The sequence below is a fragment of the Carassius auratus genome, unplaced genomic scaffold (assembly GCF_003368295.1).
Source record: "Carassius auratus strain Wakin unplaced genomic scaffold, ASM336829v1 scaf_tig00217697, whole genome shotgun sequence".
Classification (NCBI taxonomy): Eukaryota; Metazoa; Chordata; class Actinopteri; order Cypriniformes; family Cyprinidae; genus Carassius; species Carassius auratus.
Window position 1 is genome coordinate 5,609 of NW_020529196.1, and position 22,348 is coordinate 27,956.

Sequence of the window (22,348 nt, forward strand, 5' to 3'; positions counted from 1 at the left end):
AGTCCGTTTCGTCTGATGACTTTTTTTCTGAGTCTGTTTCGTCTGATGCCTAACGTTAATTGTATGAGACCTGACACCTGACGTCGTTTTTCCTGAGACCTGAAGCTTTTCAGTCAGAGACGCGATGCCGTTTTGTCCGATGACTGAAGCCTTTTAGTCTGAGGCATGACGCCTTTTCATTTGATGACTGAGGTCTGAGGATGTCCTAAAATGTACACCGTACAAATGATTCGCGATGCCGCTCCAACTCCCAAACTGGAATCAGATGACTCATATGATTCGCGATCCCGCTACGAACTCCCGAACTGACTCAAATGATTCGCTATCCCGCTACTAACTCCCGAAATGACTCAAATGATTCGCGATCCCCAAATTTACTCAAATGATTCGCGATACCGCTACGAACTCCCGAACTGCTTCAAATGATTTTCGTTCCCCAAACTGACTCAAGTGATTCGCGATCCCGCTACGAACTCCCGAACTGACTCAAATGATTCGCTATCCCGCTACTAACTCCCGAAATGACTCAAATGATTCGCGACCCCCAAATTTACTCAAATGATTCGCGATACCGCTACGAACTCCCGAACTGATTCAAATGATTTGCGATCCCCAAATTGACTGAAATGATTCGCGATCCCGCTCCGAACTCCCGAACTGACTCAAATGATTCGCGATCCCGCTACGAACTCCCGAACCGACTCAAATGATTTGCGATCCCAATACACATGCTATAAAAGTGTGCACATCCAGAGAAATAAACAGCAGATGTTCATGTTAACAACTTTTTTAACTTGAGCAAACGCTGCTAATACATATACATTTGTTAATAAATTAAAAAAAAAAGAAAACATGAATGTTTTAATGCCACTGAATAAAAATAAACGATCCACTCGAAAGTGTCTGCTCATCATGACAGGACCTGGATCAGTGAGCTGCGTCTCTAGGGCCGATGACGTCACTTCCATGGAGGCATGTTGTACACGCCCCCGTCCATTGACTCCGCCCCCGCGTCAAAACAGTGCCACAGAAGTGACGTGCAGAAAAGTGAAGCGCAAAGGAAAAATGGTATTGCAAGCTCAAACTAGACTGACACGCAAAATAAAAGCAGCGTTGAAAATAAATCAATAGATATGACCAATGGAAAATATGTATTGCAAAATCATTGCTTTCGCGCTCTTTCATTTGTTTTGCATTTTTGTTTGCATAAAGCAAATGTATTTTCCTCAATACCTTAAATAAAATGTTTTACATTTGTTTTTATAGTTTTTGTATATTTTAAACAAGGTAAATCTTTCTGATTTATTAAAATAAAAAAGTCACATACATGGATTTTTCTGGGCTAAGCCCCAGATCTCCACTCACCCTAGAACCACCCCTGCCACACAATATCTTTAAAAAAGTGGGTGGGCTTAAGTTTTTGCTCAATTTCTCTCCTTCTAAGCTCCCTATAAAACTTTCTAAATTCCATGAACAGGCGCTGTTGGCATGGAAACTTTGCTTCATCCACAATTTTTCCCCACATAAAGTAAAGCTATGGAATAATGAAACTATTCTTGCAAAGAACAAGTCAATTTTTTTAAATAATTGGCATGAAACTGGAATTGATTATCTTTGTGATTTGTTAGATCCACAAGGGAATTTTTATTCTTATAATGATTTCATGTCTAAACATAATTTCCCTATCATTCATAAGGAATTTCTTACACTGGTAAAAGCTATACCAAATGGTCTTGTTCATCTAATGAAATGTCATTTATCATTTGAAGAGATTGTAAAGAGTGAACAGAAATTTCTGATTGAAGACAATAGTATTTACGACCCAAAATGTAGTAATAAAATTATAAGAAATGTGTTTCAGTCAAGAAAACGAATTACCCCGAGGGGGAAATTTTTTGATAGAAAATATTAATTGGAAAAAAGCATGGCTCTTGCCTTACAAATTTTGTATCCCCAACAAGGTGAAAGAACTACACTTAAGAATTTTGCATAATATATATCCCACTAATGAAATCACATCTAAATTTGGTAAATGTTCATTTGAAATGTAATTTCTGTAAAAGCAATACTGAGTCAATTGATCATCTTTTCTTTAATTGTTCCCTTGTTAAACAATTTTGGATGGAATTGTCAAAACTCCTTGTTTCAAAACTAAAATTAGATATTGATTTTGTAATGAGAGATGTAATTTGTTATTTTTCTCACTGTAAACATAAAATAGAATATATTGGAAACGTATTTATTCTATTGGCAAAATACCTTATTCATAAATGCAAGTTTGCTCTAAGAGTTCCCAAATTAAATAATTTTCTATGTGACTTCAACTACTTAATTAAGACACTGAAAATAATTAAAAACAAAAAAAGTGTAAAACTTTTGAAACTGTATGATGTTTTGTTGAGTGAAATGTAATTTGATGTAATACCCCCCCCCCTTTTTTTTCATTGTTTTCAATATTTAATATATTTACTGTCTTCCTTCTTTTTTATTGTCATCCACTGTCATTTCATTGTTGTAATTGTTCAATTTTATTTGTATTTGTTGTTTGATTGTTCATCAGCAAAAAAAAAAAAGGTTATTCTGTTTTTGCTTAAAAATACACGAGACACGCATTCGTGTGCTCAAAGTGAGAAGTTGTCCCTTGCAAATTACTGCTATTTCCACAGCATTACAATATTGCATTACTTCCTAAAAAAGTAACTAATTATGTTACGAAGTTACTTTTTATTGAAAGTAATTCATTACGTTACTTTTGCATTACTTTTTAAATCTGGGCTGGGCTTGCTTGTTTGCTTATATTATAAAAAGTTTTATATTTGTCAAAAGTAAAAGCCCTTTCACACCAAAAGCCTCAGGTTAAAAGAAATTTAAATTCACATCTACATAGAACACAGAAGACGTTCAACACTTAAGCAATAAAAAAAGAAGAAATGTTAGTTTATCTTGTGTAATTTTTGCTTATTAGTATGGTTGAACTGGATCATCAAAGGTCAGAAGCAAATTGGTTAATAAAATGTATTGAAATAAAAGCAATTAGTTCACGGTGGTGACTCTAAAGTCGTAACTGTGGTGTATTCGTTTATATCCCACATCTAGATTTCTACTTCAGGCAACTGTGTCCATGCTTCAAAAATAATATAAATTATGTTAATTACTGAGGACTATCATATTTTGTTCCCCACAGAGCTTATTTTCTGCAATAATCCAAAAGCCAATGGAAAAAAAAAATCCTATTAGAAATAACCAGTTTGTACGTCATCACTGCAGCACCATATAAGGTCATTTTTATGACAAAGTTTTCTGTAAATGGGTGGGTTTACCTGAAAGTCTATTGCACTATCAAAACATAGTTCTGTTTGTTTAAATCTCTCGGTTGGTTGATACAGCTACACTGACTCAACCCATGGGGTAATTTTGTAATTTTCTTTTCAGTTCTTGCCGCAGGCGATAATGGTGCACACATCACTTTCAATAACATAATCGTACATAACCTCACTCAACATATGCTGACTCATTTCTCATATTCAGAATCAGTCTATTTTCCTCGTGTCTTTCTTGAGGCTGTTTTGAAGGGATATTCATTAGCCTGCGTTGAAGAAAGAAAGAAAAAAAGCACATTAAAAAAATTCCAGCTAACCGAGGTTTTGAGTCTAATGGCATAATTGCAATTATTCCAAATTGAGCTAACAGTCAGTATAAATATTCCTCTGAGAGCATTCTACCTTTTAGAAAAGTAATCGGTTAAAAGCAAACGTTTTTAGCTTCTCATTTGATAGCAATCTTGTAATTTTCTTTCATTTCCTCTAGCTTGTGTTTTTCCTCATTTGACCGATGTTAGAGTTACATTTACCGGTGGAAGTACCACCAGTAAAAGTGCTGTAATGGTTAACTGATTAGGACCGCATCCAGTGGTGACAGGGCAGAAACTTTGTGCGAATCAGGCGAGGTCTGCACCAATCAGCGCAGGCGGACACGTACAACAAACTCATGTGACCTTTGCATCCTCATGTAAACACTGCAGCATTATGCAGCAATGTAAATGGGTTCAATATTAATAATTCCTAGATAGAAATAAAAATTGGTGTATAAAACTGGCCAGATGGCTGATAACTTTGTTAGGAACTGAAAAGACAATTCATGATTTAAAGTGCAATATTAATCTGAAACTCACTGACATGAGCAATTCAGATCCAAGACACACAGACTGCCTTAAGAAGGGAAACTTCTGCACTTTCTCTACTTTTATCAAAGTGGAAAATCTGATATCAAATTTTTTTTGCCTGGTAAAAAAAAAAAAAAAAAAAAAATGAATATAAATATATATATAAATATATTAATATTAATAATATTAATATATTAATAATAATATTTATATATATATATATAAATTAGGAAACAAAACAAATGTATTTTTTTTTTTTTTTTTTTTACAAATTTGTGACAGATGCAGTTTCATAAAGAGAAAGGAATTGCCCATGAGGAATATGTTTGTTATTAATATGCAATAAAAAAATCCAACTAAGTAATTATTTTAGTGACTTATTTAGGAGAAATAAGTAAATAAATTCAAAATATGATTTGTGGCTACTAATAAATATTCATGACCGGTACAATTTTAACTTATGTGCAGACATCGTGCTTAATAAATAAGCACTTGATGATTTTTTTAAACATTTTTATATATTAATGCACAAAATAAAAATGCTGACCTAACTTAACCTGAACACACAAATGTAATAGTTTTGGATCGTATGTTTCTTTCTCCTCCCACGTGGAGTTTGAATCTTTTTGTCACGTTGTAAAGAATCATTTCATCGTGAGTAATAAGATATTAAATGTTTACTGCTGAGGGCATTGTTGACACTACTAAAAGATGATAGTGATCAGCCGGAGAGATAATTATAATTATACTAATGTGAGCCCAGGAAACAGAGAGGATTTACAATCTAATTCATCATCCTTTATGTAAATGTGTGTGCAGACATCTGTGCTTTCACGTCTGTATTTACCAAAGACACACCCCCTTGTGTCATCCCACCCGTCTGTTCTGATGTGGCCACGAGCCACAATGCAAGGAAAATCCCACATACGGATCGGAGTATAAAGGAGCTGAGGCACGGAGATGAGGGATTAAAACCCAGTTATCCTTCAGCACCTCTGGCTTTTCATTCATTCATTCTAAAAAAAACACACAAAATTGCAGTACGATTATTCAACTTGCTTAAAAAAATGCAAAGCTATCACCTTTTACAGGCTGTTTTATACCTTTCAACGCTGTTTCATTCTTGTTACAGTGCTGACAATTCTGAGAAAGGCAGCACCTTCTGTATTTGGACTAGATCCACTTCAGGTGGGCAAATACAGCATGCATTTCTCAGAAGGACTCAGACGTCTCTTCTCTTGTATGACAGCATCTGGAACAAAAACAACAGCCTTTTTAGCTGCATGACAAGTGATGAGCACTCTGTGATTGACAGTTACCTGTCCAGGTGCTGGGAAGACAGCTCTTTCTCAAAGACGCTTGATGAACGCTTTGACATCAGGGAGCTGATTGATCCTCACGGTCCCTGTGAGGCTGCAGGCTTTACAGAGGAATTTACAGCATCTGTACGGAGGGCCAGAGACCTGAGGAGTGTTGGATCTGATGGATTTGAGCACCAGGACAGTGGAGAAAGCTCCAGACAGATGCTGCACCGCTCAAAGCGAGCATGGATGATTCCAGGGACTCTGTGGTGTGGCTCAGGAAATAAGGCGATGGCCTTTGGTGACCTGGGTGAGTTGGATTATATTAATCAATTTAAATATATATAAATTATTAGTGCTTTTTAATTACTTATAATTTGACATATTCTGATCTTTATTTATTAGAACTGGTCTGCGATGACATTGAAAACGGAAGCTTTTTTAACAAATAGATTTTTGGACCCAAGTGCACATTAAAATAAAATTAAATGCATGCTAAAAATGTTTAGATAAAGCACATGTAACATGTACATTGCACATGTATAATAAATTATAAAATTAAATATTTTTTTTACCTGTTTTCTTGTCTTCTGCAGGTGTCTTTGAAGATACAGATAAATGCTGCAGAGAACACGACCACTGTAAAGACACCATTGCTTCCTTTTCATACGACCATGGTGTCTTTAACACCAACATCTTCACTTTATCACACTGCGACTGTGACAACAGGTATGTGAGCATCATTCGTTCAATCGTGTTGAGTTGTGTAACATGAGACATATCCAACATAAACCAGAGAGTCTCGGGTTACTGTATCTTATGACATTGTGATCAGGTCTTGTGATATCACTTCAGGTTCCGCCGCTGTCTCCTGGGTGTTAATAATACCATGTCCAACCTCGTGGGCTACGGATACTTCAATGTGCTAAAGATGCGCTGCTTTGAGTTCTCTCAGCAGATGCAGTGTGCCAAGAGAACGTGGTGGGGCATGTATGTATCCAGTTTCATTTGACTTAGCTCCTTTTTGTTGCAAAAAAGTCTCACTTTTCAGAAAATAAAAGCAATAATAACAGTAAAACAAGACAATAAAAACTTAACCAAAAGTTTGAACTTGTGTTGGTAAGACTTTTTAATATTTTTGGAAAGAAGTCTCTTCTGCTCACCAAGGCTGCATTTATTTGATTAAAAATACAGTAAATTCAGCAATATTCTGAAATATTTTTACGATTTAAAATAAATGTTGTCTATTTGAATATATTTTAAAATGTAATTTATTTCCGTGATCAAAGCTGAATTTTCAGCATCATAACTCCAGTCTTCAGTGTCATACGATCCTTCAGAAATCATTCTAATATGCTTATTTGCTTCACAAAAACATTTATGGAAATTATCAATGATGAAAACTGTTGAGCTGCTTCATATTTTATGAAGATATTCCAGGATCTACTGATGAATAAAAGCATTTATTTCAAATAAAAATCTCTTGTAACATTAGAAATGTGTTAACTTGTATTGCATCCTTGCTGAGTAAAAGTATTCTTTAATAGAAGTAAAAAAAAAATTGAAATGATAGTGTACATAGGTGTTGCGTGCACACTTCAAATTAAAAATACAATATTTTATTTTATTTTAAATCAGCACAGGTTTCTTAAAAAAAATCTGATTTAGTGAATAATGGTAGAATTTTTAATTTAAGGATAAAATGCAAACGGTTTAAAACTTTAAATTGTCAGACATAAAACAAGCAAAAACCTTGTTGAACTTTGGAAACTGTTCTCTTTGAAAACTTGGCACTTTGGTGAGATTTGTACATACTGTAATCTCTGAGCTGCACATAATGTTGTGTACACAGTTACAGAACCTTGTTGGTTTTCTCATTGGCAGGTGTGCAATTTATGAACTTGCTCAATACGCTGTGGTGAAAGATGCAGCAAACTACACCGACACACTCCCAGACCAAGACATGGAGATGCTGGAAACCAGTTTTCACCAAGCAATCACTCTGGGACAAAACCAGGTCACCAAAAACACAGACCAATCACTAAATATACAAGATCCCAGGAGCAAGAGTTTAGAACCGAGTCCAGTTTCGACATCACCAGAACCATCTGTTACAACACCGCGGTCCTGGACAGATGCACCAAATATAACAACAGACAGACCACAAAAAGGTGAGCTAAATATTACTCCTATCAGATCTGTTGTAAATCGAGTATATTGGAAATCTATTAAGTGCTTCACTTTTTAAATGATTTTGTTTTTCATAGGCAAGTTTGAGATGTGTGAGCTTTACAGAGACCTGGATTCATGCCATCTACAGATCCCTGCTTTACAGGAGAAATTTGGTCTACGAAACCCTGGCATGAGAACCCTTTACCACTGCAACTGTACTGCCAGGTGAATGCTCACTCAATATATCCACCGAAATTCATGCCTCTACTAGGGATGCGCAAGTGAATATTACGAAAATTTGCCATCCAAGACATAGATGTGTTTGTATCTTCATTAGAACACGTTTAGAGAAATGTAGCATTGCATCAGTGTCTTAGCAATAGATGTTCTGCAGTGAATGGGTGCCGTCAGAATGAGAGTCCAAACAGCTGATAAAAACATCACAATAATCCACAAGTAATCCGTCAATTAACATTTTGTGAATACAAAAGCTGCGTGTTTGTAAGAAACAAATCCATCAAGACATTTTTTCAAACAACTTCAAACAAGTATTTTATACATCACACTGCTTTCTCCAGTAAAAAAAAACAAAACAAACAAACAAACAAAAAAAACCCTGGTAAAGAACTGTTTATGAGCAAAACCTGTCCAAACCATCTCTAAACAAATGTTTGTAGATTTTGATGTGTGCCTAAACATTAATATGTTTATTACAAACATGCAGCATTTCATTCAATAAGATGCTATTTGATGGAGTGGTGTGGATTTCTTGTGAATTATTGTGATGTTTTTATCAGCTGTTTGGACTCTCATTCTCACGGCACCCATTCACTGCAGAGGATCCACTGGTGAACAAGTGTTGTAAAGCTGCATCACTCTAAATCTGTTCTGATGAAGAAACAACATTGTGGATGGTCTGATATATATATATATATCCTTTAAGCAAGTCAAGAACATGTATGATGCAGGTTTTGAGTTAATCTGTGCATGATTTTTCTCTGCTATCTACTGATACATGCTGCTTTCTCAGGCTCGTCCGAAAGATCTTGTCCAAAGAATTGGATGAAACGGACCCTGTGCATTCACTGTTGATGGATTTCGTTTCACAATCCTGCTTCACCCTGCCACAGTCTGAAAACTGTGTCAATGGAAAAAGGTTGGTATAGACATTATCATTAAACGTAGGTTCATTCAGGTTAACTGTCCCCAAATTTGTGCTGTGAATGACAATGTATCTACTAATCAAAGAATAATGTAATACAAATAATAATTAAAAGAAAGGACAGCCAATCAAAGTGCTTCTTTGTGCTTTCTCTTTTATTTAGTTGCTCAAGTCATCCATCAGAAACACAGCTCATCCAAAACTGGAGGAAAGACATGAAAGGAGGAGGACATCTAGTGGACATCAAGCGCAAACTCAAGAGGATGAACCCCAAGCGCTCCAAGAGAAAAGACTCTCCAGTCAGACTATATAAGAAATGCATCAGGATGCACACTAAACTGCAGAAACCTAGACTTCCTAAACGGAAACAATAATAAAGCCTGTTTCAACTAACAATAATACACTTTAACTCACAACCTGCCACACATGCACACACATGGAGAACTTTGTGCTTAAATAGCTTAGCCTAATATAATAGGTCAGAGTGTTAATTAGCCTAGGCTACTTCGTTATGGGGTAATATCAGTGCTTTAAGTGAGCCGGTACGCACCAGTACTCAGTACCGCCACTTCCAAATATAGCTCTTGAGCATACCGCCACCTCTCCGTGCGCCCAGAAAGTGATGTTAGCATACCGGTAAGTTCATTTGGACATCTGTTTTAATAGAGGTTTTAATCATTTGCCTGCGCTGCCGCTTTTCAGAGCTTCTTCCAGGTTCGGAGTATGGAGCGTGAATCATTTGAATCAGTTTGGGAGTTCGAAGCGGGTTCACGAATCATTTGAATCAGTTCGTGGAATCTGAGCGGGTTCGCGAATCATTTGAGTCAGGTCGGGAGTTCGTAGCGGGTTCTCGAATCATTTGAATCAGGTCGGGAGTTCGTAGCGGGTTCTCGAATCATTTGAGTCAGTTCGGGAGTTCGTAGCGGGTTCGCGAATCATATGAGTCAATTTGGGGATCGCGAATCATTTGAGTCAGTTTGGGAGTTCGGAGCGGGATCGCGAATCATTTGAGTCAGTTTGGGGATCGCAAATCATTTGAATCAGTTCGGGAGTTCGGAGCGGCTTCGCGGATCATTTAAATCAGTTCGAGGAATCGGAGCGGGTTCGCGAATCATTTGATTCAGGTCGGGAGTTCGTAGCGGGTTCGCGAATCATTTGAGTCAGTTTGGGAGTTCAGAGCGGGATCGCGGATCATTTGAATCAATTCGAGAGTTCGGAGCGGGTTCGCGAATCATTTGAGTCAGTTTGGGGATCGCAAATCATTTGAATCAATTCAAGAGTTCGTAGCGGGTTCACGAATCATTTGAGTCAGTTCGGGAGTTATTAAAAATCATTTTGCACATTTTATTTATGTTCAGTAGTTCTTTCTAGCTCAAGCAAAACCACAAACTAATAAAAGGATTTATAATTAAGGTCGCATGTTGACTGCTGTATATAAAACCCCTTTATATAGTTGTTGTTACCTCAGGGGATGAGGGGACTCATCAAAAACAAAACAAATAAAAACAGAATATATATATATATATATTGGCTATAATAGAGTACCGCCACCTCTTTTGGGCTTTAACTAGCAGGATGCATTTGCGCATGCGCTGAAAATGTCTGGATATGTTGTTACGATATTTTTTTTTTGATCTCGCCTACCTAATATTGCACTATATCTGAATTTATGTAACAAGCGAGCGTTGTAAATGTGTGTACAATTGTAAATAACATGTAAATTAATTAATAAAGATATCTTTATATGAATCGACTTTGGTCATGTTCAAGTCCAGTATGGCCTACACTCACATTTATTTATTTATTGTTTGTTTGTAAATGGTGAATTACACGGTAATTTGATAGGCCTACATTTATATATTAATCAGTCATTAGGCTACCACCAAAATAAATCAATAAATAGTACTTTCATATTATCATCATTTTATCATGGTGGGCCTATTTTTGTAAATCATTTATATTTTACATATTTATATATTTACTGTATATATTACATATTTTAAAATATTATTATAATCATATTATTTAAAATATCGTAATTTATAACAACAGCCAATAACTATAATAGCAAACAGCAATAAGCTGCGCTGTCGCAATTTAGCTACTAAACGGACTTTTTTTTATTTTTATTTTTTTATTTTTATTTAATAAACGGACAGTCATTTAATGGTCAGTAGCCTACATGTTTACATCGTCACAGTTTAAAAACATTTGGTCACTCAATAATTTGACAGAGTAAAAGTTCAGAAAGACGCCCCAGTGACGTCACATCTAGTGATTCAGGCCGATAGTACCTAGTCACAGTATGTAACTCAACTCCGTCTGATGTCATAAAGAGTAACTGAAGCCCTGAACTACTGAAAGCATCTGAACCGCCTCTTACCGGGAGGAGAGAAGAAAAACATGGCGAACTTTCCTCTGGAATAACTGTTTTCTGAAGAACTGCTGCGCGTTTCTTTAAGTAACGTTCCCGAGCGTGAATTCATTGATGTATCAACACGTTTAGTCTGGTAACGAGGCTGTTTCTCATGCACTCGGAGCGTGTGAAGGATCATGGGAGGAGAGTTTGAAACAGTTGGATACTACTAAAGCAGGACAGGATGGAGAAACAAGGGACAAGACGCGAAAAGGTAAATAAACGCACAAATGGTGTGAAACGTGAGGCTGGATTGTGTTGTGTTACAATGTGATGTAAAACTGGATTTATTACAGCGGTGTGTTTCCATTAGAGCTGGCTTTCCTGTTTTCGTGTATAAAGCCATATACACTAAAAACTGTCAAGTTTGACATGCTTTCGGTTTGAAATTCCTTCCAGTACTCTTTTTTTAATATTTATTATTATGCAAGTTTAGATTGTTGTTGAGTAACATGTCATTGCTGCTGTTAATAGATGTACAGTGAGTTTGCATGAAATGCTTTAATGGGATAAATTACCTAGTGTATTTTTAAGTTGAATTGAACACTTTCATTATTCTGAATCATGCTAAAAAAATCACAGACAGTAAGAAATCATGACAGGCATCATGAAAATCCATAATGAGATGAATGGTGTGATATCTGTGCTGGTGACCTAGAGTTTGTAGGTTCAAGCCCTGCACAAGTTGATGTGGAAACGCTTCACGTTGGGCTACTGTACAGATACATTTTCAATGTATTAGATAAAAGTGTCAGATAAATGGCAAAAAAGTGTATAAATCTGTAAAAATAAAGCTACTTTTTGAATCCCTGACACAGGCCTTTTTGAGTCGCAGACCTGAATTTATATGAACCTATTAAAGACACATGCTAGACAAACTATTTATGTTGTTGAAATCATCTGACAGAGTTGTGCAAACAATTTCATATTGTTCAGTATTGCTGATTTATTAACTCCCAGCATGCATTGCATTGTCATAGGATTATTGATCTGCTGTTTGCTGACTTTATTTGTGCTGCTGCTAATGTTATTTTGTCTTCATTTATTATGTTTTTATTTTGACACCGTCTCCATGAAGGTTTGTGTGTGACAGTTGTGTATATTATATTGCTTAAAATGTACTTCAAAAGCAACATTGCAGACTTTTCTTTGATTATCACTAATTAATGTCTTTAGTTGCTAATTTATAGTTTACAGAATTAGTTATAAATATAGTTGCACTATCAAGAATTTATAGTCAAATTATCAAGACTTTATTGACTTTTTGCATTTAGTGGAGAAAGAAATCCAAACTTGAGAACTTGATGCATCATGTTGCCTTGTTTAAAACATATAAATATATAGCTCACAAGCTTGAGATTTTAATTTTTGTATTACAGTAATCAGAATTTTTGGGTTGAAACTTTTCTCATTTGTGAAAAATGTCAGAATGCAAAAATATGTATGCTGTTGAAAACAGGCTTAATTTTCTTTAAACAAAATATAATTCTTATCTCATTGTTTTTTTTTTTGTGTTTGTGTTAAATTTGACTCGTTCTTATCATTGTTTAGTATTATTTATATACACTTTAGTGTTTATATACTTATTTCTTTTATCCAGATGGAGGAAGTCAGATGTTGTCAGTGACACTCAGTAGGGAGTAGGATGTAGCTCACATCATGTTGTCCCCGTGGTTGTTTCCAGCAGACCATGACATGTTTTCAGACTCACAGGATGTTCATGGGTGCACCTGTGTTTTCTCTGAACCCAGACGGAGAGAATGCTGAGAAAATGTCCAACTGAATCAGTTGGGGGTGTTTCGTGGGACAGCAGACTCTTCAGTCTAGCTGGTGTTTTTGGCAGAGTAAACATATCATCTTGAATGAAATATTTACTGGCAATAGTCCCCAACCATGAACAGCAACTGTACTCAAAGATAAACTTTCCCATGCCTCCAGTCATATTTGATCAGTTGTTTTCCAGAAAAAAATTCCATGCACACATGCATCCTGATCAAAAAATATCATGCAAAGAATATGCACCAACTAGCTACTATGGTCCAGCCAAAGTAGTTTTTTTAGCTGGTTTAATGTAGATGTTACATAACCCAAATGCAATATTAAAATTGTATATCATGCAAAAATGAACAAAAATATCCTTAAAATCAAACATGGGAATGTATTCATTTCAAAACAAAGATCATATTATTTCTTTCTAATTCAAAATGTTGTGTTTAATTCAATGTGTTACTTGCCAACTCTTTGCAGTTATTTGGGAAATTTATTAGCAATTTCTGAGTCAAAATTGTTTCCATTTTTTTTTCAGTTTACAAAATGGGAAGTGTTTTGTGCCAACATACTGTAGAGCTTGATTGGACTTATACAAGTTGATTTATTAAGTTTAAAACCTTATTTATGTGCTGTTTTCATATCTATATTGTTAGTTGCAGTTTATCAGTTGCAGAATAACTTGCAAATCATGAGGTCTGGCGGGTGTCGGTTAAACAAGAAATTATTGAGAATTAAGAATATTAAGAAATATTCAATAGAATTTGAATATTAAGAAATAGTTCACCCAAGAATGAAAATTAGCTGTCCTTATCCTCAGGCCATCCAACATGTAGATGAGTTTGTTTTTTGAGAAATTTAGCATTGCATCACTTGCTCAACAATGGATGCTCTGCAGTGAATGGGTGCCGTCAGAATGAGAGTCTAAACAGCTGATAAAAAGATCACAATAATCCACCACACCACTCCAGTACATCAGTTAACATCTTGTGAAGAAAAAGGCTGTGTTTGTAAGAAACAAATTCTGACGGCACCCATTCACTGCATTCATTGCTGAGACAATGATGCAATGCTACATTCCTCCCAATCTGATGAAGAAACAAACTCATCTACATCTCGGATGGTCTGAGGGTGAGGATGTTTTCAGCAAATGTTCCTTTTGGGGTGAACTTTTACTTTTAGCTAGTTAAGCTAATTTACAAAGTGCAGCATACGCTGGTGAGCAGCTGTATTTTCTAACCAGCATCATGGGGTCGGCCTTTAGATGTTTCTGAGAATGTTTTGGGCAGAAGGCTGCAGACAGCTGTTGCACAGACAGATAGTGTAAAGTCGAGCCGACATCTCGCAAGCCCTTCTGAGCGGGCATCAGCTTCTCCATCGGCCGTCTGATGCCTGCCAGAAGAGAGGCTTGTTTTCATTTTCCCAGGAATGTGACTCAGCCTCCTGACCTGCTCGAGACCGAGGGGTGGGATCACGAACGGCCAGACAGACACGGAAGCAGTGAGACACAGGGATCAGCTTTGTTTGGAGTGTCAAACTGTTGGACTAAAAATAATGGCAGAATGCAATATATATGTTATGATATAGATATATGTATGTTGCTGAAAGCATGCTTAATTTTTTTCAAAAATGTCACTTGCATTTTTAAGCAAAATGTCATTTCATCTCTTTCACTGTTCTTAAAGTGGACATTGGAGGCCCAGTTTCCACAAGTTGGTATGATTCTTTAAGGTCTTCATGAAATGTTTGCATCATACATTAGTTAAAACTCCTCAGTGGTCGTGTAAAACAACACCCTTTTGTCAGAAACAGCTCTGTTGACAGCGACACGTTTATATTTCATTTTATTCCAGATTCTTTTCAGTTACAGAAAAACCACTTTAATCGTTTTGGTTAACTTTGACAAGCCTGGCTCTTGACAGGTTTATTGAGAGTCACTTTATTGGTTTGGAGGGTCACTGTTGTGTCTGTGTATTGTCATGACGTGTGCCGGCTCTATGCAGGTTAAAAGGTCTTGTTTGCATGCTGAGGTTAGCGTCTGGTGGTGTTAGTTTGAGTTTAAGCATTGGCTCAGTTTGAAGTTAGCGGCGATCAGAGAGGAAGAACTCAGCATGAGGGAAAAACAGCCTTTATAGATCTTTACCCAAATCAGTTTTCACCTCATGCTTGGATAATCCAGTGCTGTTACTAATAACAAACACACACCGTGCCAGTACCATTAAAGCACTGTCCTCAGTGTCCTCAGTTTATGACGTGCATAAACAGATGTCAGATTTAGTTTATTGATCATTAGAGCAGATACATCATTGTTAATGTTGCTGCCTTATCGTTCTCTTGTGCTTTAGATTATTTTAAAGAGGAGAGAGCTTTCACTTAGCATTCACATTCATATTTGCAGCAGTTGCATAGCTAGTAGGTGAAATTGATTACGTTAAGGATTTTTGTTTTAATGAAATGAATACGTATGTTCAGCAATGATTCATTAAATGTGACAACAAATACATTTATAATGTAAAAAATGTTCTTTTCAAATAAATGCTGACTTGCTGTTCATAACCAATCCGGGGGAAAAAAAGACTTTATCATGGTTTCCACAAAAAATATAAAGCTAAAACTGTTTTCATCATTGATAATAATCAGAAATGTTTCTTTAGCAGCAAATGATTTCTGAAGGAACATGTGACACTGAAGACTGGAGTAATGATGCTGAAAATACAGCTTTGAGCACAGAAATAAATTACATTTTAAAATATATTCACATAAAAAACAGTTATTTTAAATTGTACAAATATTTCACAATATTACTGTTATTATTGTAGATTTTGGATCAAATAACCGCAGCCTTGGTGAGCATGAGATGCTTCTTACAAAAGGAAAATATAAATACAATAAAAATATAAATATATAAATAAAAAAATAAAAATGTAATATAAAATTAAAAGAAACAAACAAATAAATAAATAATATTCCAAACTTTGGTTAGTCTAAATTATCTTGGAATTTATTAAATAATAACCTACTTGCTTAATTTCAGTTTCTGAACACCAATGTGTAAATTTGGGAGGTCATGTGTTTCAGTTTTTGTTTTTGTGGATCCAAATGCTCTTCTTTTAAACTTTAATTACTAAAATAAAAAGTTTTCTCATACAGGATTGAAAGTGCATTGAGTAGTGAATTATTCTAAGATCATTATTTGACAGTACTGGTTTGAGCTCAGATTTGGTGCCGTCTTGCTGTTCTCTGGCCGTGTGGACTCAATGATAATCAATCAGATTGCTAATTGAATTAGTGCGTGTCCAGAGATCATTGAGAAGCCCGTGACTACAGTCAGCGTGTGGATGAATACGACAGTTTACAGCTGTTATTTTTGGACTGTGAGATGAGGCTGGCGTTGTACATGTGCTCGTGCTGGTCTAAATTGTGAGGTCTTCTCTGTGTTGTCTCAGCTGAAGATGAAGATGACCACCGGCTCCATCTCTTCACTGACTCGACCAAATCTGTCTGTTCAGAATTAGCTCCACCAAGGCTCTCATTATCTGCCCATATAGACAGCGGCCAACATAAATACGGCTAACACTGTTATCTGTGTCTGGCCTGCAGGGTGGATGTAGATCTCGCCAGACTTTCCTGAAGCTTCAGAACAACAGGACGCGTTCAAACCACACCACAGAACTGAATGTTAAAACGAGCATTAATTGACTTCATGTTGGTGGTTGTTCTGGTGTCAGAGCAACTTTCATTGCTTTTTGGCTGAGAGTTTTAAATTGAGAGTTTGGCTCATTAATCTGTGAATGATGGGGCCATCCCATGGAGAAATGATTATTTAATTTTAATTAGATGTCCAATGTGAAGAAGACAATTGAACTATAAATACAAATGTGTGCATATGTTTTATGTGGTTGACGTTAATTAAATTATATAATGTGACTTATGTTCTGGAAAATAATAGCACTTTATGTATTTGTGTGTGTGTGTGTATGTATGTGTATATATGTGTGTGTGTATGTATGTGTATATGTGTGTGTGTATGTGTGTGTATGTATGTGTGTGTGTGTGTGTGTGTGTGTGTGTGTATATATATATATATTAGGGGTGTAACGGTTCACAAAATTCACGGTTCGGTTCGATACGATACACTGATGTCACGGTTCGGTTCGGTTCGGTTCGATACGTTTTAGATACAGCAACATGTAAAAACATCTCAACTTTTCAGAATGCCGCAAGCGCACCGCGGGTCATGTGACAAGAACCAACCAATCAGCTTCATCCTTTCCCGTAACAACGTTGAGAGCTCAGCCAAGATGAAGGAACAGCTGATCATAGTTGTATATGGATTGCAATTTTGAAATAAATTCAGTAGCAGAGCTACTGCAAGCGATTTTTAGAGCTGCAAATCCATTTATCCTTCGCTGAAATTTCCGTGTCTCATGGAGAGAGCACGTCATTGTTGCTTAGCAAAGACAGACGCCTCAGGAGAAAGACGCGCTTAGCGTTTTCCATGCGTTTTTAGGCACGATATGTGAACGGCCCCTAAGGCGCTCGCTCACCTCAGTACGCGCTGAAGGCTCGTTGCAAAATGTCTAATGCATTTAACAGACCAGAAATATAAGATCCTAAAATAACCAACAGGTCTGGTGTTTGGGTTGGATTCCCTGTAAGCTATAGTTTCTAAATGCTGCAGGGATAGTTTGCTGCGTGCATGTTTCTCCTTTTTTTCGTCTTTTCCCAGATAGTACTGACGCATATATCCCAGATATTCCCGCTGTTTTTTTTTTGTTTGTTTTTTTGTAATCCCGCTGGTGTGTCATGTTGCAGATGCGACATACCGTTGTTTTTTTATCCACCACTCTCTTGCCATCACCATTATAGCTTAAAGGGAATCCAAAGTGCACCCAAACACCAGACCTGTTGGTTATTGGAGGATCTTCTCATTTCTAGTCTGTTAAACGCATTGGCTATTTTGCAACGAGCCTTCAGCGTGTACTGAGTGAGCGAGCGCCTGCTGAGTAGCCTAACATAAACATATAAGATGGTGTTTTTTTCTTCTTCGGGAGTGTCAGGGGCGTTGCCTGTTACGTTGTTTGGGTTATTGGGCTACCTTGTTGAACGCATATCATTATATTTCTTTCTCTCTCTTTTTTTTTTTTTTTTCAAATATAATTAATTACTCCAACGAACCGTTCGGTATACATAATGCGTACCGCGTACCGAACCGAAAGCGTCGTACCGAACGGTTCAATACGAATACGCGTATCGTTACACCCCTAATATATATATATATATATATATATATATATATATATATATATATATATATATATATATATATATATATATATATACACATATATATATATATATATATATATATATATATATATATATATATATATATATATATATATATATATATATATATATATATATATATATACACATATATATACAAAAATGTTTTAAGTTGGAAATAAAACAAAGGATTATTGGAGTATGTTTTGCTGGAAAATACTATTTCAGTCGTGTTTAATTCAGTGTTACTTGCCTTTAACATTATATAGCGTTATAGACACAATGCTGGGCTGAATATTGAGTATTATATCATTATTTTCCAGTGTTTAATTAAATGTATTGCTATCTTGGATTCATTTTGGATTCACAAAGCTTGTTGCAGTGCATTCTGGGATGGAAATTGTCTGGGAAGCACAGATTACTGTTTTAGATTTTGGCTAAAAGAAGGTATTTTAGGAGGAAGTATAATGTGTTTGCCTGCTTATTACATATGCGTCTTAATGATGCCTTTGAACTCTGTCGATGTGGGCGGCTCATTAAGTCTCATGAACTTCTCTTTCTGACCCCGAGTCTCTCAGAGGAACTGAATACACTGTTTTTCGTTTCTGTTTCTCAGAGTCATTGTTGTAAATCAGTGTAAAATTCAGCTTCACTCGCTTTTCTTTGCGTTTATTTTCCATCCAGCTGATGCGCAGTATTCTTCCTGCCCATTTTTGTTTCTCTCCTTCTCTCGTTCTGTTGCTCGAGCGCTCCTGCTCTTCCTTTTGGCCTCTCTGGAAGTAATTATCCCGCTGTGCTATCCCAGAATTCCTGCAGAAGGGAAGAGGGGTGTGGCCTGTGTGTGAGATTACAGGCTGGAGTGGCTTTCTTCGCCTGCTGTTTAACTTTCTCTCTCTCCGTCTCCTCCCTGTTTTTCCCTGTCGCTCTTGGGATTTCTCCAGATGTGAAACTCTTAGGTGGCTAGTTGTAAATTTCCTGTGTTCTCTGAAGTCAGCAGGAGCCACTGGTGTGTGTCTCCCCGAGGAATCGACCCCACAGCCAAAACAATGAGCACGGCCTGATGCCGGCGCTGTGGCTTTGGAATACATGCTATTATTTTGAAAGAAATAGCTTTAGCAATTTTGACCCATTTTCCTTAGTCTTCCTCAGCTATTTTAGCGAATGTTTTGTTGTGCTCACATAACCAAATTGAAAAGAAAAGAATCTCCCCTCTTTAAAATAATCACATTTTGTTGCTTTACAGCCGGAAATAAAGACAGGCACAGATTTAGTTTTCTCAAAGTGCAACTTCAAACATAAAAGTGAAGGATCATAAAACACCATGTCAGAAAAAATAGAGTTGGAAAAAGGATCAGATGCTTGTCTCAGTATTTTGTTGAGCCACCTTTTGCTTTATTTGCATCCTTCAGTCTGTTGTGATTCGTCTCTACAAACTTATCTAGACTTTGCAATGTCCGTCTTCATTTCAGGCTGAAAAGCAACAAAAAGGGGGGTGATTCTTTTCTATACCTACTGTATATTCATACATGTGTCTTCACCATAGCAGATATAATTGCCATTCTATCATCAATTTAAATCAATATAAAATGCATAAATATATTCTGATAAAGCCAACATTGGAATCATAGCTTAATTTAAACACTGTTTTACTAGGTTTCAAAAATATGAAATGCATATCCAGATAGAGTTCTATGTTTTAATGCTTGATTTCATTTAATACATGAAAACTGGTACAGATTTACAATGCATCTCATGTGCTCTTCACATCAAATATCATGCATAAGCAATGTCTATTCATCATGTGTGCATATGCAATGGATTTAAACTACAGCATCTTGTTTACTGTACTTTTTATCAAATAAATCCAGCCTTAGTGAGCCTTAAAAAACATTAAAATCTTAACAACCTCAAAATTTGAACGCAAGTGAAGCTGGATTACATCTGCTTGAATATTTATGTACTGTATGCATCTAAAACAGTCTTAGCTCCTCTCAGGGTTTCTTTTTTATGCACATAAACATCCCAGAACAATGCATTGTGAGAAGTACTACAAATGCATTAACATTTGAATTGAAAATGGTATTATCAGGCATCCTGTCTGTTATCAGAAGCATCATATATTTATTATTTTGTCGGCTGTTTGTACAACATTTCAGTGCATTAGTGTGTGCTCTTACAGAAGTTGATTTGTATTAGTATTCTGTGACATTTAGCTTCATGGCCTGTTCTTACAGCCTTTCAGAAGAGGTGAGTTGAGGCAACGTGAGTCCGGTTCTGTTGTCTTCTCACTTACAATAATCATTCAAGATGCACCAAAAACAATTGATCACCCTTCCTCTGACGCCTAGGCTGTGCTTTTAAGACTTTATGCTAATATGCTAACTGCAAACATGTCATTATGTAATGTTTGTTAGATTCTTCAGTCATTGCTATTTATAGATAAACTGGTTTGGATGGTCAATCGGCCAGTAATTGACCATATTGAGATTATTATATATTTTCTGTTATTCTTTTATGTGCAATTTGTGTGAAATAAGTGTTTGAATCGTTTTAACAATTAGTGTGAATATTTGCCGTTATTTACATATCTGTCACATACGTAAAAAAACTACAAGTCATGACGCTTCTGTTCGAAAGATTGAGGGGCTGTACGTTTGTTTGTTATTTAAAAAAAAAGAAGAAGTATACAGTGAGAACACATACAATTCCTCAAAAGTGATGAAGACATTCATATTGATACAAAAGATTTATATTTTAAATAAATGCTATTATTTTGATATTTCTATTCATCAAAAAAAAAAAAAAAAATTACTATGTTCTCCAAGTTTTCATTTATTTGATCAAAATAAATCTAAAATAATTTAAAACAGCTGTTTTCTATTTGAATATATTTTAAATGTAATTTATTCCTGTGATGCAAAGCTGAATTTTCATTTAAGAAAACTGCACAATAAACATTTCAGATTATTATCAATGTTGAAAACAGCTGTGCTGCTTCATATTTTTGTGAAAACGGTGATGCATTTTGTTTTCCAGGATTCTTTGACGAATAGAAAGTTCAAAAGAAATATTTGTAAGATAAATATTTTGTAACATTATAAATCTTTACTGTCACTTTTGATGAATTTAATGCACCCTTTGCTGCATGAAAAGCATGTTTAATTTAGGTAATAACCTGAATCCACTAATGCGTCTCTCTGGTGTGTGTCGTCCTGTGTAGTTTGGTCTGTTTGGAGCGCGAGCGCTGGGCAGGGCTGTGCACGCCGCCACCGACGGCCCGGGCCTCAGCAAGGCCGAGTTCATGGAGAAGGTGCGGCAAAGCAACGAGGCCTGCCAGCTGGGAGACTTCCAGACGGCCGTGAAGCTTTACGGAGAAGCCCTGCGCGCCGACCCGCAGAACTGCATCCTTTACAGCAACCGCTCGGCCGCCCGCCTCAAACTGGGCCAGTACCAGACCGCCCTGGACGATGCAGTCAAAGCCCGCCTCCTTAACCCCAAGTGGCCGAAGGTGAGTGTGTGGGCGGGGCTTCGCATCTTTTATTCCTGGTTACAGGTGAAGACGTCTCTTGTTCCCTGTTCGTCGTCTTCATGTGCTCTATACAGTATTTTCCTCCGCTCAGAGAAGCAGATCATCGCTGTCTTCCGTCTGTTTTTTTGTTCTTTTAGCATTCATTGCAGGTGCAACAAGCGGAGAGCTTGAGAACTTGCCAAATTGCCTCTTTGCTTAACATTTCTGAGCTGTGATGCTAACAGACGCTCAAAGCAGAACATCACATCTGAAAAATGATGGCAGTAGTGAAGCTCATCTGCTCTTGGCATCGAGAAAAGGGCACACTGTGATAGACTTACTAACAAACAACTGTTTCACAGGCTTTTTTTGCTTTATGCTCTCTGACATTTACTAAGTATAAAACTAGATTCATTATATAGAGAGAATTTGATTAGTTGGATTCAGTTAGTTCTGACATAGTTCCCCACAAAATCTGTTTAATTGGACGATATTTGGCAATATTGAGTGGATTAAAATTGGTTGAGAACCTCGCGGATTTAGTGTCTTCCTGTGTCATTGATGTATATGC

General features: G+C 36.4%; 2 protein-coding genes across 2 annotated transcripts; both read left to right on the top strand.

The window, feature by feature from the left end:
- The first annotated feature begins 5,167 nt into the window (after nucleotides 1-5,167).
- On the top strand, nucleotides 5,168-9,300 carry LOC113102212 (group 3 secretory phospholipase A2-like). The gene is made up of 7 exons (XM_026265776.1): nucleotides 5,168-5,773; nucleotides 6,060-6,192; nucleotides 6,319-6,453; nucleotides 7,348-7,634; nucleotides 7,731-7,860; nucleotides 8,666-8,791; nucleotides 8,961-9,300. Exons 1-7 carry the CDS (start codon nucleotides 5,230-5,232, stop codon nucleotides 9,169-9,171), a joined length of 1,566 nt encoding a protein of 521 aa, XP_026121561.1. The 5' UTR covers nucleotides 5,168-5,229; the 3' UTR covers nucleotides 9,172-9,300.
- Nucleotides 9,301-10,998: 1,698 nt separating this feature from the next.
- Nucleotides 10,999-22,037, top strand: LOC113102209 (tetratricopeptide repeat protein 28-like). The gene is made up of 2 exons (XM_026265775.1): nucleotides 10,999-11,427; nucleotides 21,490-22,037. Exons 1-2 carry the CDS (start codon nucleotides 11,398-11,400, stop codon nucleotides 21,967-21,969), a joined length of 510 nt encoding a protein of 169 aa, XP_026121560.1. The 5' UTR covers nucleotides 10,999-11,397; the 3' UTR covers nucleotides 21,970-22,037.
- The last annotated feature ends 311 nt before the right edge of the window (nucleotides 22,038-22,348 follow it).

What these genes read in the sequence shown, in the direction of transcription:
- LOC113102212 (XM_026265776.1), top strand. Translation starts at nt 5,230, where the DNA reads ATGCAAAGCTATCACCTTTTACAGGCTGTTTTATACCTTTCAACGCTG. An exon ending in AAGAGAACGTGGTGGGGCAT is followed by an intron (nt 6,454 to 7,347) that starts GTATGTATCCAG and finishes TCTCATTGGCAG; the next exon opens with GTGTGCAATTTATGAACTTG. An exon ending in AACAGACAGACCACAAAAAG is followed by an intron (nt 7,635 to 7,730) that starts GTGAGCTAAATA and finishes TGTTTTTCATAG; the next exon opens with GCAAGTTTGAGATGTGTGAG.
- LOC113102209 (XM_026265775.1), top strand. Translation starts at nt 11,398, where the DNA reads ATGGAGAAACAAGGGACAAGACGCGAAAAG. An exon ending in AAGGGACAAGACGCGAAAAG is followed by an intron (nt 11,428 to 21,489) that starts GTAAATAAACGC and finishes CGTCCTGTGTAG; the next exon opens with TTTGGTCTGTTTGGAGCGCG.